The following is a 26,823-nucleotide window of genomic DNA, read 5'->3' on the forward strand; positions in this document are numbered from 1 at the left end:
ATAGATAACCCCTTTACCTGAACTTTCTGTTAAATTAAAATTTTCTTGTAATGTGATTACTTGATTGCAATGAATAAAAGTGTAATTATTTTAATTTCATTAGCGACATGGACTGTTTTCCAGTTTGTAGTACAATAAGAGTTCTTTTATGAAAGGGAACGTTTTGCTCAAGGCAAAGTAAAGAAGCCGTTTGGAAGCTTAACAATGATGAATGGATCCTTCTGCACCTATTTTTTAGATCCCTCCCTTCTAATGTGTATCGTAGTTTTGAAGTGGCATTTACAAGTTTATTCCACAGATTCAATAGCCGCAATTACCCCTTGCAAAAGGCGTCTTTTCTCTTTTGTGGGACTAAAATGGTGAATGCTGTTGTGATTAGTCAATGGAATTGGTAAGATACCAGCAAATTGCTTTATAGCTGAAAGAAATCTATTTGAAGTATATGAGCTTTTATACTGGTTAGAAATTGGCTCCAACAAAATCCCTTGGCTGTTTTAATCTTATGCTATAACTTGAGAGATCAGTGTATGTGCCTTGCATAGGGATTAGTATGCTAGTGGCATAGTTGTGTTTCTCAGAAGGTTTTGCACATTATGTGCTTTCTGTGCTATAAATGTAATATAAAACTAATTTTAATGTTTCTCAATTTGTAGGAGCAACAGATTCAGCTGATCAAAGAGCTTCTCATGTGTGATTCATCAGGCAGCATACAGCTGAGCGAAGAACAAAAATCAGCACTGGCCTTTTTAAGCAAGCCTCAGATGTCCATTGCTGGTAACAAAAGGTAGGCTGTTCATGGTTTATTTCAGGTGGATCAGATTGTAATAATGTAATGGCTAATATCTTCCTTCATTTTGGCTAGGGAACATTTTCCCAATCTACTGAGTTTTTTTCTTAAGAGTCAGAAGTCAAAGATTCAACCCTACCTTAATAGAAGGTACTTAAAATAGCAAGATGCCTTAACACATTTTTGTGCATTGTGTTATTTAAAATTTTCAAATATTGAAGTACATGGGTTGCAAGTGACATGTTATAAACTTCCCAATGTCGTCTCTGTTTTTACTTTTAAATTGTGGTAAGATACAGAGAAAAGTCATGGAATATATAGCTACATGAAAGAGGTAAAGAAGTTACTTTATTGGAAAGTGGAAGTCAATCACAAAACCAGTTTTATTTCTTAAATTATATCCAAGAGGTTCTGTTTATCAACATGTTAAGCTTATGAGAATTGAATAGAATGGGACCAAATTGTTTGGCAAAACTAAAAAAAATGAGTTGGGAAAATAGCCTAGATCTAGGCAGGAGCTGCAGAGAAAAATGTTCACTTCCTACAGAAGAGGCAGTAGTTCAGATAGTTGTTGACTGTCCCATTATTAGCTGCCTCCTCTTCCTTCCTGTTCATGTAGCTCATATTTTTTAAGGGATTGGAAAGAATTTCAGAAGCAATGTGCTACATTGTTTTATCTTGTTTTTCCTGGAAAATAGGATTTTCAGAATTCCAACTTGTATCTCAGGAAATATGTCATTTTATATACAGGCAGGACGAATCCATTACTGCATAACTCTGTTTATTCATCAGCTACACAAAATCTACCCAAATTCTATAAATATATGAATATATGGGGTTTTTAAAATAGTTTTTCTCCCATAGGGTTTTGGTGGAATTATAACAAATTTATGGGATTAGAGGGTACAAAAAAGACGGTAAATATAGTAAATGTTTTATCTGAAGAAAATTTAACTCCCATTGAGTTAGGCAGTGGCATAAAGGACATTTTCAGTGTTGTCCCACTGAAACTACTGAAATATAATGTTTAACCTGAGCTGTTAAGGAGATTTAAAATGATTCTGTGACTTTTAGTCTTTTTTAGTATTACTACAGTAAAGTTTTTACATCAAGATACCAAATCACATGTTTTTCATGATAGAATATAAAGAATTTTGAATATGTTATAACGTTCTTTTCAAACTCTGCTAGTTTATCAAGTACTAGATTACTATCTATGATAAAGTGAGATTTTAAAATTTATGTGTGATTTTTATTTTAGGCTCTCAACAATAGATGAATCTGGTTCAATTTTATCCGACATCAGTTTTGACAAAACTGACGAATCATTGGTAATGTAACCATTATCTGAACTCATTTCTTGTACTGTCTTACAATAAATTTTTAAAAATTATCCCTAGTAAGTTGTCTATTATTATGGATGAATAATCAAAATTAGGCATAAAAGAATGGATAGATTGAAAATACATGCTTTCCATCTGTTTGATACTAAAGAGGTTCTTTTTCTAATACTTAGGATTGGGATTCCACAATGGTAAAGACTGTTAGATTGAAAAAAAGAGAGAAAAGGGTATGTATGGGTTTTAAAAAAATTATTTGTACTATCTGATGCAAAGAGCAGGTTTCATTGATTATTGGAATTTACGTTAGTGATTGAGACTATGCCTTTAATGCAAAGGTTTTCGGCTTGGGTACATTTAAATCATATTTCAATGTACATAACTGTTATTTTTTCATTAGAGTTATACTTCTAAATTTGAAACGTCTTTAATGCTCCCAAAATACCCTACAGCCAAGCATTATGTAGAGAAAAATTTAATTTCCATACTTGTTGCTTGTGCAATAAGTAGGACAATTCTGGCAAATATATTTAAGAAAATCTGATGTAACAGAATAACAGTTGGAAGGGATCTTGGAGATCCAGTCCAACCCCAACTCAAGCATTTCAGATAAATGTTGCCCAATTTCTTCTTTAAAAAATCTCCTGTGTTGGATGTTGATGTGAAAATTGCCACCACAGTTTTCCTTTCAGTTGATATACAGTTGAACTTTGGAATTATATTTAATATATACTTGAGATAATCTACCACCTTTCCCATTTAATTCTCTTTATTTCATCTGTACTGGTTACTAGGTAATGCAAAAAGTATGTTGTCTCTGCATGTTCCGAGTAGGAAATGATAATTTAGATAAATTAATCGCTTCATATTCTGTTTGGAATCTTTATAAATATAGAATTTAATATTTCTCTAGAATTTTCACTTCACTCAAGAATGCTGTCATGCTTTCACTCAGAGACTTACAAATGCTTCCTTTACAGCGCTCTTCTAGACAGTTTATTGAAGGCCCACCTGGTCCTTTAAAGAAAACTCGTTCCATTGGCTCTACAGTAGATCAGGTATGGGCTTTTACAAAGACTATTAGATACCTTCCAGAAGTAGGTCTCTGATCTCTAAATACCACATATTTAACTATAGAGGGAGTGTTCATTAGTATTTGTTGCCTCATAGCTTTTTACACACTGCAGATTCATCAACAATTTCATGTTGCCAATAGGAGGGCACTGTGTGTGTGCGCGTGCGCCCAAGCACGGACGCACACACTTTTGTTTTATTGTCCCAATCCTCAGAGAAAGCCTGGACAAGTCCCTGCAGTTTTCTTGGCAGAATTTTTCAGAATTGATTTACATTTCCGTCCTTCCTAGGGCTTTGAGAAAGTGACTGGCCAAAGGTCACCCATTTGGCTTTGTGCCTAAAGTGAGATTAGAACTCACAGTCTCCCAGATTCTGGCCTTAACGCCTTAACCACTAGACCAAACTGCTCTTGACTCCAAAGTTGTAAGATAGTGTTCTCTCAGGTGTGCTTCCTGATGTGATGAGAGCTATTCCTAGATATGCTTTCAGGTTTTGGTTATGGTCACCAGGAATTTTTGGGGCTGTGATCTCAATGTATCCGGAGTATACAACTGTGGGGAATCTATTGGAGAGTACGGGATTTATTGTTATCATGTGGAAAACTTTTTCTCACTTGAAACCAGGGTTTTAAGTTTTGCTGCATAGGATACTGAATATGCACTAGATTGCACTATTAAAACATACAAATATTCTGAAATATTCTTGCTTGCTTGTTTCCTACATGCTTCTTGCAACTATTTTATTTCAGGGAAATGAATCCATAGTTGCAAAAACAACTCTCACAGTTCCTAATGATGGAGGCCCAATTGAAGCTGTGGCCACGATTGAGACTATACCTTACTATGTGGGAAACCAGAGAAAGGCAGGTAAATGTGTCTGTGTGAAATTTGGACTATTATGATTTCTTCTTTGTCACAGTTTTTAATCTGTTTGCCATTACAATGCAGATGCTGATAGAAATGAAAGTAAGGGGCTTCTGATAGTGTCCATCTGAACTGCAGTTAAAATGTGTTATGAGTCACGTAGGACCATATTTTCTTTCCTCGTGTAACACTACGTACTTTTAATTTTCAATCTTTTCCTTCATTGGATTTTATATAATGGAAAGAAGAAACCTGCCAGTGAAAAATGTATTTATTCTGTTAAATCCATCCCACGGATCGGTTCTTTAAGAAGGTTTAAAATATCCTTATAAACCTGAGCTCTTGTGCTGAGGAAAGGATCTAAAAGTAACCATTTGCTTCCCCCCCACCCAAAGTGAAGTATTACCTATTGTAATAGAATTGAGGAAAGAGAGCAATAGCTTTATCAGGTTAACAACACAGGTATTAGTTTAAACTGGGAGTATCTGCTGTCAGTTTAATCCTATCGCAAAAACTGATTTTTCAAATTGTCTCTTTCCACTCAAGCCATCCTACAGCCTTGGAACAGTGACTCAAGCCTGGGAAGCAGGAAGGTTGGAAGTAAATCCGAAACAGATGGATCTAGCACTCCTGGAAGCACTGGGACAAGACTACACGAATTTGTATCAAAAACGGTGAGTGACGAGGCCTCTCAGCTCTGGGCCCAGTTCAAAGCTCATATTATTTTGGGTCTAAGATACCAGTCAGACTGACTTTTTGTAGTCAGTCATACTCATTCTCTCATTGTCAGCTGAGGTTATGTTCTGAAATGTTCTGAAAGAAGAGAATGAAACCTGGCAGTTGCTATAATAGATACTATTCCTGACACAGTGCAAATTTGTTGAATGGTTTCATAATACATCAGATGTGATGTAGAACCTTACTTTGGTTTGTAAAGGCTTGTCCAGGAAGCCATGTTAAGGGAGACATTTGCACCTTTTTTTTTTTGCAAGAAGTCAAAGGTTGGAAGGAAACCACTTTCCAAATGTTTAACCATACAACCACAAACTCATGCCCTATTTTCATTTCATTTACAAATTATATATAAAAATATAGTTGAAAAACAATCAGCTTTACATTTTAGAGTTTAAATAATGATCCTGCCATAGTATTGTTTCTAGCTGCCAAGTACTACAAATGCCTAGGTAATGTAATATAGCAATCTTGCCGAATAAGAAGCTGGTTAAAAGAGCAGTACTGTGGCTGCTATAATTTGCTTTTGTTACTCATAACTGGGATTTTAACAGTTCAGAATTAGTTATGATTAAATTTGTGTTTCAGAGTGTGGGTCAGGATGAACTGATACACATGTGCATGCACGCGCGCACACACACACACACACACACACACACACACAAAGCCAATAATTAAACAAATTAAGGCTTGTATTTTGGATACTACGATCCCTACATAAAAGAAACAGCATGATCTAATCATATATACAAGTAAAATTGTTTACAAAACCAATATGTATGTAAAGAATAGAACACTAATTATAGTAAAAGAAATCGAGTCTAATTTTTCTCACCCTTATGTTTCTTTCACTCATTTTCTGCTTGTGATTTATTGTAAGTCTTCTTATATCAGTTAATGACACTGGAATGTCTTATCAGTTTTCTCCTGGTTGCCTTTAATTCACAAATGTCTATATCCAGCATCTGAATCTCACTGTACACAACACAGTCCATTTTCCTGGTCTTTCCACACACTCTCAAACTGCTACAGAAACTGCTTTTTCTTCTGGTTTTCCTCCTTGTCCTAGAACTGGCATCTCTAGACTTGGCAGACCAGGTCATTTCTCTGCTCAGCTCTCCAGCAACATGTCTTGCAGCATCCAGCATCTCTCCCTTTCTCTCTTTTTAAAATGCTTTATATCTAAGACATGTATACAAATGCATTCTGCCCTTTTCCTCTTTTCTACCTATGTGTTCTTGGTCTTGTGAGGGCATCTGCCTTTCCTAAAAAGTAAAATACATGACCTTTGTGGAAACCCAGACACCTTCCTCCAGCTGGGCATTCAACGGGTACAGATATAGAATTTATATAAAATAAACATGTATACATTAATGTCTTCACATGAATGTATCTTAGTGGTTAGTTGTACGTACTTGAACTCAGTATATTTCATTGCTTATTCTCGATCATGTTAGTTTACACATATTTTCTCTCTAGGTTATTAAACCTGAGTCATGTGTTCCATGTGGGAAGCGAATAAAGTTTGGAAAAATGTCCCTGAAATGCAGAGACTGCCGGGTAGTTACACATCCAGAATGTCGAGATCGCTGTCCCCTGCCCTGCACCTCTACCGTGGCAGGAACCCCTGTCAAAATTGGACAGGTATGCTTCTAAATAAAATGCCTTAGCGGCTGATGACTATATATTGGACCTCAAAAACAAAAATAATATTGAAGATTTCAATAAGTGAAAGTGTTAGTTTGCTGTGAAAATGTTTTTGACATAGGCAGCAGCAATGTTTCACGTTATTTTCTGGCAAATAAAGCTACTGTTGATAACAGCCACCAACTCTTGTTATGCTGGAATTTAAAGAAGTTCTTTAGGTTCTAGATGCTGATAGAAAGAAAAGCGTACACTGGAGGCTGGAGTTTTAATATAAATGCAGTGTATATGTGTAAAGCTTTCTTGCTATCTGTTTTTAAAGCACAAAAAGAACAGAAGAAAAGAACAAACAGTGCCTGATATTTTGAAAGGAATTGTTTACTTATATCTTCGTATTTATTGCTCATGTCTAAGATTTTTCACAAGCATATTATGTTCCAAATATCGAAGCAAGGAAGTAGTATGTAACATATACTACAAAAAACCTCTTGCATTGTTACTGTTATTGTTATACCATTAACATATATACCCTTTTACAGTGCTCAGAAATATGTTAAATTTTTATTCTTGTATTTCTTGTATTGAGTTACTGAACATTTCATGCCATGATTTTTCTTTTTGTATTAGCGCTATGGTACATTAATTTAGTTTATGGGTAGAATCTTAACATTTAAGCTGTAGAATCTGGCACTTAGTCACACAAGTTAAATGAGTTCCTTGTCTCTTGTTTACTTGATATGCACTTACACAATGTATTTCTTAAGTGATTCTTACTGGTTTTACTGTCAAATTAGATATTAAAAACCGTGCCTTTGCTTTCTCTTTAATGAAATAAAAATAGCAAGAATAACTTGTAATTTCCCATACTTGTTCCTTTCTCTCCTTTTAGGGAGTTCTGGGGGATTTTGTACCTCTGACGACTCCAATGATCCCCTCCATTTTAGTTCATTGTGTAAATGAGATTGAGAAACGAGGCTTGAATGAGGTAAAGTAAACTTAAAAAGTATAAATCTTATGGAATGGTGTGGAAAGACCTTCTATATCAGGAGTTTCAAAACTGGCACTCCATGGACCGGGTGCGTTATGCGCAGGTCACACCCACCCCGAAGGGAAAAAAACATCACGATACGTCACATGACGGCAATGTGATGTGGCAAGTTTGACATCTGTGTTCTATATCCACCAATATGTAGCTACTTTCAGAACTGCTGGGATGGTGATTATGGAAGTCAAACGCTAGCAACATGTAACATTAAAGCTGGAGGAATTTCAGGGAAACAAGTTTGGGATCTTGCTTTAAAAATCTTTGTTTCAACAGACGGGCCTCTACCGAATTTCTGGCTGTGACCGCACCGTGAAAGATTTGAAGGAGAAATTCCTTAGAGGGAAAACAGTACCTCTGCTTAGCAGAGTGGAAGATATCCATGCTATATGTGGCCTTCTTAAAGATTTTCTCCGCAATCTTAAGGAGCCTCTTCTTACTTTCCGTCTCAATAAGGACTTTATGGAAGCAGCAGGTATGAGTGATATAACACATTTGAGTATAAATGTTGAATATACTTCTCTCCATTGGGCAAGCTAAAATGCTGACTCTTACCCTTTTAATATGTTTTTATCCATGATATTAAAAATATTTCTATCCTGCATTTATTATTTTTACAAGTAGCTCAAGGCAGCAAGCATATCCAACATATACCCTCTTTTCCCCACAACAACAACCCTTTGAGGTGGGTTGGATGGACAAAGAGGTGACTAGTCCACTAGATTTATAGTACAATATATCTATCGTATAGATGTATAGGCTTCACCCTGCCCTCAAAATGTTAAGTACTGTGATTTAGTATTTATTTGCTAAAACTTCCTTTGAATTCCTATATATTGACTTCATTCTATTTTTTTATTTTCCATACTGTCTGTTTGAAAATCAGTTTTCTGTTTTTGTTGTAACAAAAGAGCCCAAGACTAAAAGAGTACAATTATGCATTGGAATAGGGGTCTCCAACCCCCATGCCGTAGCTCACTACCGGACCACAGCCTGTTAGAAATGGGGCCAGACTAGCGACGGGCAAGCACATGTGCGCAGCTCCACTCACACAAGCGGCAGGCAAGCATGCATGCGAAGCTCCACTTATGTGAGCAGAGGGTGCTCCCACACAAAGCTGTATGCGTGTGCCTGCTATTCATACACACCCCGGCGCACCAGGCTGGGCCACTAAGTTGTAAAGGTTGGAGACTACTGCATTAGAAGTCCCTTATTGTTTTCTATTACTTGACATAATACTTATTGTTTAAAATTTCAGTAGCTCAATTCTTTATTTCAACAATGTTTATTTTCATAGAGAGTGATAGATGTTAATATGTTATTGATAGAAATATATAGAAATTATTTGGTTGGGAAAACACCTTGGAGGTAAAATGCATGAATTTTTGATCAAGAACTTTTTTCTTGCCCAAGATTTGGAGAGCTGTGCATCACACATCACAGAGTGATTTTTGGGGGGATAAATTTAATGGTTGTTTGAATCCAGCCCATTGCAGTTTATTCAGTAAATAATTAAGCAAACAATAGCTTAGTATGATATATGAACATACCTATATGTTCGGAAAGGCATAATATGTTGCCATTTTAAATTAATTCCGTCCCCCCTAACATGGAGACCAAACTCTTAGAAACCTAAGCAGTTATAATTAAGGTACCTGCAGAAAATTCATTATTTTCTCCATTGTAATAAATTGGAAGAGGTCATAGAAATACCTTTTTATGTTTCCATTTAAAGAAATTATAGATGAGGACAACAGTGTAGCAGCTATGTATCAAACTGTTGGAGAGCTACCACAGGCTAATAGGGAAACTCTGGCTTTCCTCATGATTCACCTGCAGAGGTAAGTTCAGTTATGTTATGAATTCTTGAGTTGATAAAAAAGATTCTTATAATTCTGTTCATCTTGTGGGATTGGGGTGACAATGAAAGGAATAGTTCATAAGAAAAAAAAAGTATTGTTCCTCTTTGCACAAATGCTCCTACATGTCTGTCTTTTCCTTAGAGTGGCTCAGAGTCCAGATACCAGAATGGATATTTCCAACCTGGCTAAAGTCTTTGGGCCTACCATTGTTGGTCATGCTATACCAGAACCTGATCCCATGACACTACTCCAAGACACAAAAAGGCAACCTAGGGTAGGTCACAAGTGTGCATAACAGAATGGAAATGTTCAATATTTCAAATGATGGAGAATGAAGCCTGTGTTTTTAAATGCTTAGCATTGATTTGAAAGAATCAACGAAAGAAAAAATATTCTTTATATGTCAATGTGAATTTGTAGGTTGTGGAACGGTTGCTCACTTTGCCTGTGGGTTACTGGAGCCAGCTTATCATGGTAGAACAGGAAAATATTGAGCCAGCTCACATCATTGAAAATGCCAATGCTTACTCCCACCCCTGCACGCCTGATTTTAAAGGTAATTATGCCTTTGAATTGTTAGCTATGATCCAACACATGTGCTAATTGAAACTAGATAATGTGAGCAGTAATGTTGCTTTTTCACACCAAAACGTGAATATGAGTGTGATGATACCCAATTATGCCATCAGTATACCTTTAAACTGGATTCAGTGGGAGATGTTGTAGAAGTCCTGTCCAAGTGTCCAGAGACAGCCACAGTCTGGTTGGGGAAGCCAAACAAGTTGAAGTGACTGTTAATTTGAAAGTTTCTGTAACATAATTAAAAATTAATTAATTAAAATTAATTAATTAACATTTGATGGGAATCTGTTCCCCAGAAAGAGCAGATTCACAACACAAACATTCCTCCCAGACTCACTATTCCTACTACAATTAGTAGGGAGAAGCTGTGACCAGGAGATCCTTCAACTGGTACACCATTTGCAACTTTGTATGGAACAAGGCATAGGAAGATCACTCATGTCATTGTCACCTCCCCATTAGATTATTGTAATTAGTTCTACTTGGGCTACCCACAAAGTCTAGCCAGAAACTTCAACTGACCCAGAATGCAACAGTCCACATGTTCACAGACCAATTTCTGTACTGACCCATTTCAATACTTGAGAGACCGCCTGCTGCCAATTACCTCCCACAGACCCATTAGATCTCACAGGGTTGGCCTCCTCCGGGTGCCATCTACCAGCCAATGCCACCTGGCTATTACCCGGGGGAGGGAGGGCCTTCTCTGTGGCAGCTCCGGCCCTCTGGAATGAACTCCCCGCAGGGATTTGAATTTTTAAACTTTTTTATTTTTATTTTTTCTTTAAAAAAAAAACACAAATATGTCATCATTTGTCAATCATTAAGACATTGAAGTACCATTTTTTTTTGACTCCCCGCAGGGATTTGGACCCTCACCTCTCTCCAGGCCTTCCAAAAAGCCGTCAAAACCTGGCTTTGTCGGCAGGCCTGGGGGTGATGAGTTCCCTCCCCTCTTGACATGTATGGTTGTGCGACTGTTGTCTACTTTTATTATTTGTATTTTGTCTTTTTATGTCCCCCTTTTTCCCCCTTGAATTGTTCGCCGCCCTAAGTCCTCCCGGAGAAGGGCGGCATACAAATAATAACATACAAATACAAATACAATGCTGTGGGAGCTATATTGGCTGTCATTGTGTTTCCAAGTGCAATTCTAGGTGCTGGTTGCTACCTTTAAAGTTTCCCTGTTTGGCTCGTGTTCTGATATTTAAGGGACTGTATTTCCACATAGTCTCTGCTCATTCCATCCTGACAGCTAGAGTGTGTTTACTAACAGATCCCACCTATCAGTACACAGGTGGCAAGAGGGGGCTCAACACTGGACTTTCTTAGTGGCAGTTCCCTTCCTGTGGACAACTTGTCATTTGATACAAAAATCACCCCACATGTGTTATAGAAATCAGTAGAAACTTCGCTTTTCTTGAAGACTTATGGACAAATGCATGCACATACCCACAAAAACACATAGAATGTGAATGTATGTGGATTTGTATCTTTTATTTGATATAATTTTGCTGAAATTTCAAAATGTAGTTTTATTTTATGGTTATTTTAATCTCTGTAAACTGCCTAAGGTTTTTGAGGATTGATATGATAGATAAATTGCAGAAATAAATCAGTTCGATGGGGTTATCACACAGTGAAAAACCTCTAATTGTTTCCTTTCACATTCAATCTTATTCAAGGGTCGTAGTAGTTAAGATGCTGAGCTTGTTGATCAGAAAGGTTGGCGGTTCGAATCCCTAGCGCCTTGTAACAGAGTGAACTCCCGTTACTTGTCCCAGCTTCTCCCAACCTAGCAGTTCGAAAGCACATAAAAATGCAAGGAGCAAAATAGGAACCACCCTTAGTGGGAAGGTAACAGTGTTCCGTGTGCTGTTGCTGTTTAGTCGTGCCGGCCACATGACCACAGAGACGTCTTTAGACAGCGCTGGCTCTTCGTCTTTGAAACAGAGATGAGCACAGCCCCCGATAGTCAGGAACGGCTAGTACATATGTTCAAGGGGAACTTTTACTTTACAATCTTATTCTCTGCTCCTGTAGTATATAGTCCTCAACATATGGAGCGTATCTACTCATTTTTGGGGTCTGCTACTTCAGTCTACATAAATCGGGTTTCGGTATTTGGGCATTTTGCTTGCAGAAAAATTGCTGGACAATAATATGATTTGAATTATTTGCACTTAAGCTTATTTTTTGGCGAGAATTAGATTCAGATTAATTGTGATATTATTTGAGAGAGAGAAAGTAAGTCATTCTCATTTAAGTTTTTTCATCACTTTACTTATAATAGCTGAAGCTATTTGAAACGTTGTAGCTTAAGAATAGTAACTGTAATTGTTCTTATCACATAGTGAGCATGTTGGGACCACTCACTACTCCAGAACAGCAATTGGTAAAAACTCCTTCAAGCAGCTCACTGTCTCAGAAAGTCAAATCTACATTTAGCAAAACCACTCCCAAGTAAGTTTAATTATTTATTTGGTCTAATTAGCAAAATATCAAGCCAAATCCTTATTGAGGTCACAGACCAGAATAAATTAGCAAAGTGTGTTTTTTTTCTATCCTTCCTTAGTGTTTTGGAGCTATAAATTGTGTTTGTGTAATAACTGATCACCAATTAGTGGGTGATATCACAGCAAAATTTTGGGGGGAGTGAATTCTGATTCTTAATATATAATTTGGAGTACTGGGGAATGAAAATTGGTAAGACTATTTGAGATAGAAGAAAATATGAGGAATAATTAATACATATCCAGATGGAAAAAGTACTCCAAATGAGCAACACACTAGTTGTGAATACTTCCAAAGTAAATTTCAGCTCAAATGGTTGCAGCTTTTAATTTGAAATATAAGGCTATCTTATCACTTTATCTGTGAATTGCAGGCTCCTTATGTGAATTTTTGTGGGGTTGTAATTTTTTCCTAAATGTGTTATATAAATACAACACAGAATAGCCCAACTGCCTCTGCTTCTGGACTATTTGTGGAAGCCAGGGGAAAGGTTATTTGCATTAGTTTCATGGAGTTTGTTGTATGTTTTTTGTATGTCAAGGAAAGTGGAAATATGGATCAGTGTTCAATAGATATTAATGAAAGATATAGAGAGATACATTTCAAGAGTAAAAGGTTATTTTTCTATCAAACAAATGCTAACACATACAGATATTGGCCGTATTGGAAACTGCTCATGATGAATCTTTCCACTTACTTCCTAGATTTGCAAGCAAAAGCAAGTCTGCAACAACTCTTGGACGGCAAGGAAACTTTTTTGCTTCTCCAATGCTAAAGTGAAATATCCTGGCGTTCTGATTACCTGCTTGCAGTGCAATGATAAAGACCAGCAATAAAATCTCAAGTTATTCCTTCACTTCCTAACAACAATGTGTAATAATTTCAGTAATATATATCTGCTTTTTAGCTTTTCTTAAATTTTAGTTGTATTTTATTCAGTCTAAGATGTCTAATATCACATTTATTGTAGGGTATAACTGGCATAATCCACTCAATGTCTAAGTAGGGAATGTGCAAGTTTGCTTGTTTTTGAAAATATGTCTCTAGCTGGGAAGCTGCCATCATTGGAAAGGAATGTAGTTTGAAAAACGAATAGTTGTTTTTTTTTCATTTCACAAGCTTTGGATCAAATAAGTGCTGATCCATTACAAAGGGTATCTACTTGAAACTATATAAATTCAAAATGTGGTCATGTGAAAAATTGAAACTCAGTGGTCCATTAATGCATGTACACATTGTATAAGATATTTCTTTTTATATCAAAGAAGGACATAATAAATGTGATAACTAATTGAGTAAATGCGATAATAGCATGTTGTCACTTTAACTCTACTCTCACCCACTTAGATTATTTGAATTATATACGCTTGTTAAAATCATGTGCTTAGCATTGGGAAGACTGTTAAGGTTTTGAATGTACTTCTACACTGCTTTCTGATAAAGGGAATTCTTAAAAGAGCTGTTATTAAATAGAAGTTAAATGTAATATCGGTTGATAGATGTATGGGATAGATCTTCCATTTGACTTTTTAATTATGTTCTATTGTATGTTAAAAACCACTCTGTTTAAGAGCATGTTACGTTTCCGAAGTGAGGCGTGGGAGGAGTCACACATGGGTATTAACCCAGCCCTTTTGCCCTGGAGACTGAGATAAATCTTGAGGCCACACCTTCGTTCCTCCTTCTAACCTCCCAGATTAACCTCAGTCTCCGGCCCAGAAGGAGTGTTTTTCCTGACTCTCCCTCACTTCGAAGACTTAGGAGTTTTTTTCTACAGGATTCTTCCAATTTACCTTGAATTTAATTGCTGCACCCCTCCTCTGCTGTGCTCAGTGCCATTAGGCCTTGCCGCTTGCTAGCATGCGCGCCCCAGTCGCGAAAAGGGGAAGGAAGCCTCCGCACAAAACATTTTTGTTGCCAAATTTATTTAGGGATATTTGATATTTGATTTCCAATACTTGGTTCTAGATAACTTTGGATAGGTGAGCGGAAAAATGGCCAAGGACCATTCTCTCAAAATTGTGTAAATTATGAGGAAAGATTATTATAGGGCAGTGATGGCTAATCTTTTTCTCCTCGCATGCTGAAATTGTATGCATGCGATAGCAAGAACTCACGTGCCCACACCCATAATGCAATGCACTCTACCCCCTGCGCATGTAGGCATGACACCCCCACCCCACCCCATGCTCTCCCTGTCACCTGCACATAGACGTGCCTCCCCCTAAGTACCATTTTAGGCCTAGAAGGCCTCCCTGAAGCCTCCTGGGACCAAAAATGGGCCGCGGGGCGGGCGCCACACTCCACCGCACCCCGTTTTGGGCCTAGCAGGCCTCTCTCCCTGAAGCCTCTTGCGACCAAAAATGGGGTGTGGGGAGCACCGCACGCCCCTGCGCATTCACGTGTGACCCTCCTGCACATGCACACAAGTCTCCCGCATGTGCTGCAGAAACCCGAAAATCAGCTGGTTGGTAGGAGGCGCACGTGCATGCGCAGTGGAGCTGAGTTGGGCGATGGCTTGCATGCTTGCAGAGAGGGCTACACATGCCACTTGTGGCACACCTGCCATAGGTTTACCATCATGGCTATAGTGTTTTATCTTTGAGAATAACCTCAGTATATTGGGTATCCAGAAAGTTTTGTTGACTCTAATGGATTATCTGTGTCTACTACCTTACTTAAATGAGATTTTGATATAATGTTAAGACACCAGTTCCTAGACAATGTACATGCAACTTTAATTTCTTTGAAAGAGCACAGCTTTGTGGTTAATCTGGAAAAGAATATGTTACGATTTAGATTTTATTGAACATTTATATGCCGCCCTGCAGTGTGTACAGCATTTGGATATAGTTCTGGACACAAGTCAAGATTTTTCTGAATACGAAGATTGTATAGGATGGTGTCTTCCATTCTGACATAGAGCTGATGCGGCGTATAATGGATTTTGCATGTCTTCAAGGTATAATGAGATAACAAGGTCTGATTTTTTTTGGTCTTGATTATGAAGATCAAGAAAGGAGTCAAAAGAATTTTGAAAGGAGTGGCAGTGATTTGTTCTAATGCTCATCCATTCATTACTTAGAAAGTTAATTGGATTTCATTTTGGGAATTTCCCCTTTGAACTTTACTTGCACTTCATTTAATTTTTCGTGGTTGGGAGAGTATGATGAAAATGTATGCAAGTTGGGAATACAACCACCACAGGGGCATCAAAGCACATTCAGAGGTTGCAGCTTCAGCAACTTTCAAGAGGAATTCTTTTAATAGAAAAGATTTGTAGAAATGTGATTTGGAAGTCAGTGCATATCTTTACTAAATATTATAAAACCAATAAAAGTACAAATAGGTTTTCCAGTGGTAATGTAGTCAGCAATTTTAGAAGTCTTCCTGAGGGACTATTGCTGTGATATATCCTTAGGTTAAGAATTGTAGTACTCCATTTGTAATCAACTACTGCTCCAAGAATGTTTTTTTTACATATTGTTTCAAGGGGAGCATCCCACCTGTACTAGTAGATTTGATCTTTGTTTCTTAAGTAAAAGTTTGGTTTTATGTTAAATTTTATTCTATAATAATTTGATCCATTTTAACTGAACAATAGTATTTTTTGTTTTTTAGCTGATTTTGTGTTAACAAAATGCAATAAACATTCTCTATATCTTTTCATCTAAGCTACTGATATGCATTTTGAAGAGTAGGACTGAACATTAGCATCTATTCAATACCTCACTCCATGCATGAAATTTTTGAGCTATCAATATACTAGTTATTGGCATTCATCCCACATTCAGCTAGCTTTCTCATTAGAATGCTGTATTTTGTGGTAGTCTGCTCAGTTGTGTATTAACATCAAGATAAGTTATGTATAGCACTCCCATGATATATTAGGAAGATTATCTAGCTCTTTAAAAATTGACCAAGTTAGTTCATTAAGATTTCTCTATGTTAATTATTGTAATATAGTCAGACCACCAGCATTTTAAAATGCAATCGATGTGATCTGGAAATTCAAATAAACAAGACTATGGAATTCCAAGTTTGAATACCTCTTATTCTATTCATGTTTATTATTCTAACCCGTGATGGCTAACCTTTTTGTCCTCGCGTGGTGAAAGAGCGTGCATGACGGTGTGTGCACATGCCCACACCCATAATACAATGCATGCCTCCCCCTTGCATCCCCATATGCGTATGCACAGGCAACAACCCCACCACCACCACTCCATTTTGGGCCTAGCAGGCCTCCCTGAAGCCTCCTAGAACCAAAAATGAGGCGCCTTGTATGTAGCTTTATTCCTCTCTAGCATTCATCTCCATTGTTCAATGATGCATTTCCTGCCTCTCTAGGATTTACCTCTAATCTGGCACTTCCTGTTCCTGTTGGATGTACAGTATATCGATGGCTTGTATAGTGTTTTGCAGAGACCCGAAAATGAGCTGGCAGGCAGTGCATGCTTGGTGGAGCTCAGCTGGCGCTCCTGTGCCGGCAGAGAGGCGTCTGCGTGCCACAAGTTCGTCATCATGGTTCTAATCTCTTTTGGCAACTTCAGTCTGACATTTAGCTTTCCTGACTTTAAGTTTAAGGACATCTATAAGTACTTATTAAGGAAATGACCTGGGCTTTTTTTTCTATGCCTGTGTCTCTTTTTTGGTCCAAATGATTGCTAATATTTTTTGTGCAGCCATATTGATTTCTTTTTTCCTTTCCCCCTGGAATTGTTTGCAATTATACTTTAATATCTTCTTTCTTAGGAACTCCTCATTTTAGGAATTCTTGCCTTCTTGGAGTGCCTCCCCCGTCCCCATCCTCTGCCTTGAAATCCTACCTGTCATTGTACTTATTTTATTATACATACATACATTCATACATCTTAAGCCAGCTTCCCCTAAAATCAAGAAGTCCAGTATTACATTGTCAGTTTCCTCCCAATGTTCCTTCTTTTTCCACATCATTGATTGAGTCTTGCAGGATAGAATAAAGTCAGGCATAGCCTTGTGATTTCCTCAGTTGTGTGAAGGTAAAAATAGCAACGCAGGAATTCTTGTTAAGATCTTATTCGGCAAAACTTTTCTTCTCCAGAATCAGGGCACTTAAATACCACCACCCCATCCCTGCCCCACGCAAACTCTATTCATGCCTATTTTGCTTTTGGAAAGCATGTCTGGTATTCATTTCTGAAGATATTCTGATATCTTGGATTGTACTATATACATAAAAGAGTATGAAAACCTAGCATGATGTTATCAAAGTTGGGGCATAAACAAGACTAGTTAGAATCTTCTGCACCTGTCGCATGCGATTTTCAAGGGTATCCGATAATACACATTCAGTCATGGTTGGTAAAGCAACTCTTAATTAATAAGACTATGGCTTTATCAAAAATATAAAATGGAGGGCTTACAAATTTGACTTACACAAAAGAGAATAAAGACTTTTATATGAAATTAGAAGAAACAGAATTGTTCCATAATAACTACTGTGTTATCTGCTACTAGCTTCTCTCTAGCAAGGTACATTCATGTTTCTACAAAAGCTCAATATATTTGCTATGATCTCTTTTGTAAATGCACTGGATTATTGGGATTAACACTTTAGGCAACTAGGCAAGGGGCACCCACTTACCAGAATGTGACCAAAGCCCTCCAGCTACTTTATGTAATTGAACCTAAAAAGCCAGCATAGCCTTCTAATCTCAGATTAGTGTTTTATAGCAAACATATGGCTATTTCAGGCAGTGAGAGAAATCCTACTGATGTAGTGTTGATTAGTAACCAGTCTGCATGCAGAAACATTTTGAAAAGCTATGCATTGGAAATACGATAGAAGCCTCAAAGAGCTTTTGTGTTTCTAACATGGCAAGCCATTTTTCCTATATAATACTGCAGGTTGCAGATTTTTCACTATATATTTGTGTCAGAATGAACCACTGCATACCAAATAGTTTACGGAATTGGCTGTTTTGTGTCCAGTATTTCATCCCCTAACACCATTTGTTTTAGCTCTTTTGAAAAATGTAGGTGTGCGCTATGTAGCATTTTTGGAGGAACAGATATAGAAATGTAATTCAGCTCTGTATTTTTCTGGATTTGCTCAATTCTCTTGTCATTTAATTGTTCAGTCTTTTCCCTAGCGAGTTACTGCCCTCTGTTCCATTGTATATGCCTGTATACTGATTATAATGTTATTGCTGATACTGTTCCTTAAAATCATTTTTATAATTCCTGCTCTGCTCCATTTCTTTAATGGAAATGTGGATTCTTTTTTTCTAACTTATTTTCTTTAAAAAAAAAATTCTGACATAATTTTGGTGACTGTGGAAATGGTTTCCTGGACTGCTACTTTACCCCTAACATATGCATTCTGTTAGAACTTCTATTAGCAGCTTTCAGGCACCCTAAAACAAATTCTGGAGAATTTTTATCCTTTTGGTCTTTTCTTTAATCTCTTCCACTGCTCCCTTGTAAGCATTCTTTTTTGTTTATTACAGTATATATCACTGGGAAGTCATGTCAGCAAACTGGAACTTCTGAAAGTCCTAAGTATTTTTCAACTTTCAATATTATTATCATCCATAAAACTGTTTAGATTATCTTGTATAAAATTTCAATAATATACTGTACCAACCAATATGGCAAACCACATTTTAGGATCCATTTGATTTGCTGCTGATTCAATGAAATTATTTTCCTACTTTTACAAGACATTTCTCATCATTATTAAGTGAACTAGCTATTTTATCCATCTTTGTCATAACCAGGAAAAAATAAGTTGTTAACTTCTATCTATCGTTAGTTGAATATTCAGCTGCGCAATCAAACAAATTACTTTCTCTATAGATTCTGATTCTCTTGGTACTTCTTGGCTCATACTTCATACTCATGGTCATGTTTATAATTTGTTTAATAATAATGATAATGGTTTTAGTTATTTATTGTTTTTAGCTTTGTTGTATACTGGCCAGAACCACTGGCAATTTAAATTAGATAGGTAGGTAAGTACATAAATAAATAAATGTAGAATAGGGTACGGTTGCCAGCTGAGGGTTATAGAATGTTCTTGAATGAAGTTCTACCCAGAACACATGTGAATGCCAAATGACAACTAAAAAAAACAGTTTAAAGTCAGCAATAATTCATCCCATTCCTTAAAAGCCATAAACCCAACATCTGATTGCTATTGTCACTAGGATACATTTTTATGATCAGCCACCTTTGGTTTTTATTACTTAACCTGATTTTAGTATTGTTTGGTTTCCAAAACCTTTACGACTTCAACATTATCAATGTAGAGAAAATGTTTGAATTACATTCATCTTTTGATTTCTTTGCCCTGTTGCTGTCTGTACCTCTTATGTATTTTCAAAGAGATTTTGCCTTTTTTTGTTATGTTTCATGCAGACAGTTGTATGTTATTAGTGCTATGAATGATGCAAGAGCCACTAAATGAACTTTGGGAATCACGGATAATATGAAAAAGTGGTTAATTATTTTATACTCCGTGAAATATGTCAACTTTATATTTTTTTTAAAGGGGAGAAGTGATAACTCTTTAGAGAAAAATGGTCATTTTAAGGATTTATTTGTCTTTGAGAATCAAGTCAGGAGAAAGATTCCTAATCTTACAATTTCAAAATTGTTGCCCTCCCTTGAGCTTATTCATTACATTATGTTACCCAAAAAATACCTCTGATGCCTAATCTCTTAAATATAACATCACACCAAGAGAAAATGAGTTGTCATATCTGTTAACACCTCTGTTGCACTATTATGGTGTTTTAGTTTAATTACTGTTTAAAGCTGTAAATACAGACTTGTTATATATAAACACAATTCCCAAAGGTTCATCTTTAAACATCTGCTAATACAACGCAAGGATTTCACACAATATGTCAAGCCAGTCAGTTAATTTCTAAAGAGAAAGAAAGAACACAGAAAAAGACCCTGATAAGGTTTTTATTTCAGGGTTGTGATACTGATAAAAGAAACAGCATGGTGGAGAGTAAGGTTGCTTGATCCTCTGCTGTGCATTGACTTTCTAGCTAAATCCAGCACTTTGATGTGAGTCCATGCAATATATACACAATCTCTAAGTAAACTGTTCAGTTCCCATAATCTACTTCACCAAGCTGTTTCCAAATTGCTTCTTACTCTCATATTTTGCATTGTCTAGGAAAGGAAGAAAGTACCTGGGTTTTTTCCTCCACAACATAGAAGCATTTATTATACCCTTTATTTAATGATCTATAGCAGTGGTTCTCAACCTGTGGGTCGGGACCCCTTTGGGGGTCGAATGACCCTTTCACAGGGATTGCCTAAGACCATGGAAAACACATTTTTGAAAAAATACGGAAAACAAAACAATTTTATGGTTGGGGGTCACCACAACATGAGGAACTGTATTAAAGGGTTGCGGTTTTAGGAAGGTTGAGACCCACTGATCTATAGGAAGATGGAGACTCAGTAGAGAAAATTGGGCATTCTTTTTCAAATAGCTGAACTATTTTATTTAAAAAATGGTTCCTTTTGGCAGCTGCTATTATGATTTCTTTCAGAAACACTTGGATAAACAATAGAAAAGATATTTTCTGATGTAGATATCAGCCATGAGAAAATCTATGTCTAAAAATCAACATCTACTAAATGCAAACTAATAATAAAGGACAGTTACTTTATTAAGCATAATTTATTCTGTACCCTTATAATAAAAATGTGGTTTTTATAGGTGAGCAGAAAGCATAAGTAACTACACAAAGTATTCAAACTCTACCAATACTGTCTTTCTTAAACAGCCCATTTCATTTTATGCTAACATCTTTCTTGTAAATGTAACTGAACTCATATCACAAACAAGGAAATGTGTTTCATTTTGGCTTAGGGTTTTGTGCGATGAACGCAACCAGTTGTGATTTATTCAGCAACAAATCATGACCTAGACCGGATGTGTGAATACAATCAATAACAAAACATAACTGGGAAGCTTATTATCATACTACTTCTATATTTTATTGGAATCATGTCATAAATTAAACAGCATGTGGGAACCATAGCAGGAGCTGCAGTTGTAGTTCTGGAGGGAAAAGATTAGTTACAAGCAGCTGAAGTGTGAGAAACATTAATTATATTACCTCATTTCAAAGGCAATATTTTGAATTCATACTGAAGCATCCACATAGCAAGCAGAGCAGTGTTCAGTGGTCATCCCAAATAGACCCCTTAGCAGCAATGTATTCAGGTGCCAAAGACAGATGATCCCTTTAGTAATCAGCAAAGGCATCAATACATGTTGCAAGGAAGAAGGTCATGGGACAACTGTTTTGCCAAGAAACCACATAGGAAAAATTAATGATGTGTGCAAACTATTGCACAATGTCCTTAATTTTGCATAGCAAAACAATGCTTAGGATCATCCAACAGAGCTCTGCAGAAAAGTAAGTGCCAAATGTCTGTGCTGCCTGAGGAGGAAGAATTATTGTGATACAGCCTAGATAATTGAGAAGGCAAAGGTTGGTGCATTTTTTTCATTAAGGATAGAAAGTTAGGTCAAGCTATGGAACTATCTTAGGGAAATGGGAATCCCAGAGCATGTTAACTGTCCATACCTGAAACCTATACACTGGACAGAAATCCATAGACCAGATAATATGGGGAAATAAACTAGCTCCAGGTTGGTAAAAGAGTAAGACAAATATGTATATAGGTAGTCCTCGACTTACAACAGTTCATTTAGTGACTTGTGGCCCGGCATCAGCTAGCAGCGGATTCGGACAGTGAGGAGGTTGGGGAGGAACATGGGCTAGTCCTGGGGAAAGTTCTGATGAGGGAACCAGAGCTGTATGCCAGTTATCAGCTGCCTTCGGAGTCAGACATCAGTGAGGAACAGCTGGAGCCTGTTCCCAATGAGCGCATGCACAGAGTTGCCAGACAAAGGGAACAGCTAAAGAACCAGGGGTCGACTTAGGAGTAAGGCCACAGGTGGACGATGAATGGCCCCTCCAAGAGGAAATAAAAGAGGAGTAAAAGCGGAGTGGAGTTTGCAGGAGACGATTAGTTCGCTGAATTCACTGAGACTCCTTGCCAAGTTTTGCAGATATAGATCTGGCAGCTGTCCAAGCCAGATAAGGTCTGTGACTAAATCCTCCCTTGAAAGACTTTGCTGGATGTAAATGAGCAAAATTCACAGTAAATTAATAAAAGGGTTTTTTTGTCAGGACCAGGCGTTTGCTCTTGGAAAGCCTAGCTCAGAACAGGTACTGAGAAAAGGACTTATGACCATTTTCCACATATATGACCTTTGTAGTATCCCTATGGTCACATGATCAGAACTGACTCATGATTGTTGTAGTGTCCCAATGTTACTAGATTACCTTTTGGCAAACAAACTGAATGGGGAAAACGGATTCACTTAAAAACTGTGTTACTAACTTATCAACTGTGGCAATTCACTTAACTGTGGCAAGAAAGGTCATAAAATGAAGCAAAACTCACTTAACAAATGTTTCACCTAACGATATAAATTTTGGGCTCAATTATGGTCGTAAATTGAGGACTACCTGTACGATAGTATCTCATTTACATGACCTGTACGTTGAATATGGATATGTTGAGAGAGGCTGGATCAGAAGATGCCTGTGGTTTAAAACCAGGAGGAAGATGCATCTAATAACCCATGCTGTCCTGAGGACACTGCTCTCTCATAGCTGAAAATGCAAATAATCTACAAGCTCTAGTGAAAGTCAAGAACCAAGGTGAAAAAATGAAATTTGGTTTAAACATGGAGAAGAAAGACCAAACTAATTAGAACAGATTCAGCAACCAGACTAAAATTGATAATGAAGCCAACTGAAGTGGTAGATCGTTTCCGCCCTCTGGATCAATTGTCAACAGTAAAGGAACAGCAGTTAAGAAATATGCCAACCACTGACGATAGAGTAGCAATGAAACCCCTGGATAAAATAGATGCTATGATATGTCTACCCACATAGATCAAAATGGTGCAGGACAACAGTTTTCTCATGACAGTCAATGGGTGGAAGATTACTTTGAAGAAGCAGAATAGAAAGTGTATTGACACTGGATGTTAGAGAAGACTCTTGAGAAGACTATGGTTCAGCAAGGAAACAAATGGATCATTGAACAAATCCAGAATTCATAAATGACCAGGCTCAATTTATCGAACACATTATGCAAAGGCTCAGCTCTCTGGAGGATTAATAATGTTGGGAGAGGTAGAAAAAAAGAATGAGAAAGACTAGTAACAAGGTGGATGGACTCAATTACAGCAGTTGATGGATGCAACATTGGAAGATATGAAGGATCATGTTGGAAACAACATCCTGGAAAAAATCTGTGTGGTTGCTAAGAATCGCTGCCAAGATGATGGTACGTATCATCATCAATATTTAAGTGGAGGAAACTGTCCTTTCCTCATTAGTAAGCTTAATAGTTGCAAGGGAAGAAAAATAAGGGAGGGGTCTCTCCATCTCCTGCTTGCAAGTACCCCAGAGAGATCTGGTTAGCCTCTGAGCATTTAGGTCTTAGCCTGCTCAACCAAAACTGTGCTTATCAATGCTTTTCATATTAATTAATTTTCAGTTTATTTTGCAGCATCTTGCCTCCCAGAAATATATTTATTTAATCTGCCTCAGAAGCAAATCTGTCTTTTTTTTACCATCCCCCGCGTTTTTTATCCCCCTGCCCCAATACTGTACATAAAATTGTACTTACAGAACCTTTCTCTGTACATCAGATGTAATCAGATGTCCACAAAACCTAATGCAATCATAAAATGGTTAGCCTTTAAAGTGTTAAAACTTTGACATAGGTCAACAGGACTACTGCTCTGGGGATTCTTTTAACCTTTATTACATTAAGAACTAGACCCAATTAGATTTGCCAATATTTTTAAAGCATTTATGCGCCATGTGCAATACATGCGTGTATGCCTGTCGTGACAGGTACACAAAATGCAGAAAAGAAAGGCTATTACTGTTGGAAGAAATGCCCTTCTGGGTTCAGTTCCAAGTGGGGAAAAATACACTGGAAACATGGAGGCTGCTTGGAAAGATGGCTTAATGGTGGACAGGATCACCAGGCTTGAGCTCCTGAGCAAAAAAAGGCCAAGATGCTTAGAGTGCCTGAGTTTTATAACCGCTTTTGGGGCCCATCTCTCTTGTTTCCTTTTCCGGTGCAAGAAATGTATCCCATTGGCTGTCAGATTCCCAGGGACCGGGTTTTTTTTAGCTAACTTTGTAGGTTGTCTGTCTTCCAGGCTTGGTTGACTTGCTGGTGGTGATGATCTTCCCAGGTACCATGTGGTGAGATGGGTAAAGGGCTAATACTATCATGTTCTGAGGCCCAGGAAGAGGGTAGATCTTTATTATGTGGAATAGACTGGCTCAGGCCTTAATGGCTCATTCACAAAAGTGGGGGCTTTTAAGAGTGAGTCTGTTTCCTGCCTAAAAACATGTTTCTCTGGATTTCTACTTCTCTTTTTAGGGGGAATATTCTGCCTTTTTAATATTTCCTAAAATATTTCATTTTCTAGTAGAGGGGTGGGTTTTATCTTCCTGCATTACAAAATGCAGGAAAAGAGCAATCAAAAAGATAGAACCAGGAGAAGAGCAAAGGAAGGGAAACAATCTGATTCAAGCATTACCATTTGCTTTTTTTTTTTTTTAACTAAATCGAACTCTCTTACTTTCCTTATTCAAAGTAGAATAAAAACTGTAGGAGATTAGTTTAAGGGTGATTGCAACATGTTTCGAAAATATACAAGAGATGATCACAAAATCTGAGCAGTAGAGGGTGGCTTCGTGCCTAAAGGGGATGTTCAGACCAGATGTTGCTCTTCATCACGTCACTAAAAATGTCTGAATGTGAAAAATTGGATGGCATGTCTATGGATAGAAAATGCATAATGATATGAATAGGCTTGAACTGTGGAATCTTTGCAAATGTTGAAGGTGGGTGACTGAGTGTGATGAGTGGAATATGAAATGAAAGCATGGGTGGAAATTAATAGAATGCATATTTAGAACTGGTCAAAAGAAGAAGAGTGGTCAGCCTTGTCCAATTGTCAGTGTAAGCCATGATCTTAAACAGCATGGCAGCCTGCCTTGAGAATGGTACACAATCAGAATTGGGTAGACAAGTTCCATTAGATCCCTTTCAAGGGTATAAAAGATCCAGCCCAATGAGATCCCTGATTTTGGAAGAACTCCACTGTAGAAAGACTGCAGATTGTATTCCTTTCCCATGTTATCCATTTTTATGGGTATTTGGAGATGAATAGGCCAGCTGGGTAAAGATTCTGTTAAAATTAAATCTGCTCTGAACATCTTTAGCAAAAATGCTTTGCCTAGGTCTTCACTTTGTTATATCTTGCTTTGTGTTTAATAAAAGGCTGTGGTTTCTTATTCTTATAAGTCACTACATCAGGCAGAGTCGTATGCGCTGAAAACACCTCTGAAATTCAAAGCAGCTGATAAAAATGGAAGTATTTAGTGAGAGTGTCTTCCTAGGATACAGTTGCCTCGAGATCACATTTCTTTAAGCTCCTCAAAGGAGCCAAAATCCCAGCTCTGCTGACAGGGTATTCTGCAAATAGTCTTCAATTGGAAATAAAGCTCTCCTGTGCTTTGGTCTGATTCCCAGAGATTCTTCCAGTACTTTCAATACAGTTCATTTCTGACCATAAATATGTTACTTTACATGAATATCTTAGCTTATGGAGTGAAACATACTTAAATCAGTCAATGGATTACTAATCCTAGACGTGGCTAAAAGCGCAACAGAAACCACCATGTGTTGAGCTGAAGTAAATAGGCAAAAAGAGAAGTTCTCGTCAGTGTGAAATAGAATCAAGAATGAAAGAGAGCAGAATTAGTGTGACTGAATACTAAAGTGTTATGAGCCGTAGTACATGAGGTTGTTTCATCATATAGAAAGAATGAAGATGGGTCTGAATCACAAATCAACTAATGGAGAAAGAATGAAGGGTTGAAAGAAAAATGAAAGTCATGGCTGAATAGAGTTGATAATAATCACCAAAAGAGGGAAGTTTGAAGAAGAAAAAGCAGTTATATGTTCATTAAAAAAGGAGAAAACGTTCACAAGAAGTACAGTGTCTTATACAACAGAGTAAGTGTCATGAATCTGCAAAGTGATTATGACATTCTAATTATGTTGTATTTCCATATAAAGTTTGAAGTGAACTGTTCTGTGAAAGTTGAAACCAAGTCAATTTTAGTCTTCCAAAAGAACAGTTCTTAAGTTTGAGATGATTGGCAGTGATAGATCTCACCCAATGTTTATTAAGTATACTGGGCTTTTTAAGTACACAAAAATACAAATCCCAATAATTACTATAAACATATCCCAC

The 26,823-nt window shown here is 37.2% G+C and overlaps 1 protein-coding gene across 2 annotated transcripts in view; it reads left to right on the forward strand.

Moving 5' to 3' along the window:
• RACGAP1 (Rac GTPase activating protein 1) overlaps positions 1-14,276 on the forward strand; it is a 35,463-nt gene extending 21,187 nt beyond the window's left edge. For both annotated transcript variants that reach the window (XM_087710382.1, XM_014063324.2), the window contains exons 5-18: positions 654-784; positions 2,049-2,118; positions 2,304-2,357; positions 3,108-3,185; positions 3,950-4,067; positions 4,611-4,738; positions 6,276-6,440; positions 7,330-7,425; positions 7,759-7,957; positions 9,218-9,323; positions 9,486-9,618; positions 9,765-9,900; positions 12,281-12,389; positions 13,145-14,276. In XM_087710382.1, the coding sequence (XP_087566508.1) occupies positions 654-784; positions 2,049-2,118; positions 2,304-2,357; positions 3,108-3,185; positions 3,950-4,067; positions 4,611-4,738; positions 6,276-6,440; positions 7,330-7,425; positions 7,759-7,957; positions 9,218-9,323; positions 9,486-9,618; positions 9,765-9,900; positions 12,281-12,389; positions 13,145-13,220 (1,599 nt within the window). In that variant the 3' untranslated portion in view covers positions 13,221-14,276. The remainder of the gene's footprint in view (positions 1-653; positions 785-2,048; positions 2,119-2,303; positions 2,358-3,107; positions 3,186-3,949; positions 4,068-4,610; positions 4,739-6,275; positions 6,441-7,329; positions 7,426-7,758; positions 7,958-9,217; positions 9,324-9,485; positions 9,619-9,764; positions 9,901-12,280; positions 12,390-13,144) is intronic.
• Positions 14,277-26,823: the final 12,547 nt, after the last annotated feature.

This window comes from Thamnophis sirtalis, unplaced genomic scaffold, assembly GCF_051295495.1.
Source record: "Thamnophis sirtalis isolate CommonGarterSnake01/CBP01778 unplaced genomic scaffold, rThaSir2_p1.2 scaffold_3, whole genome shotgun sequence".
NCBI lineage: Eukaryota > Metazoa > Chordata > Lepidosauria > Squamata > Natricidae > Thamnophis > Thamnophis sirtalis.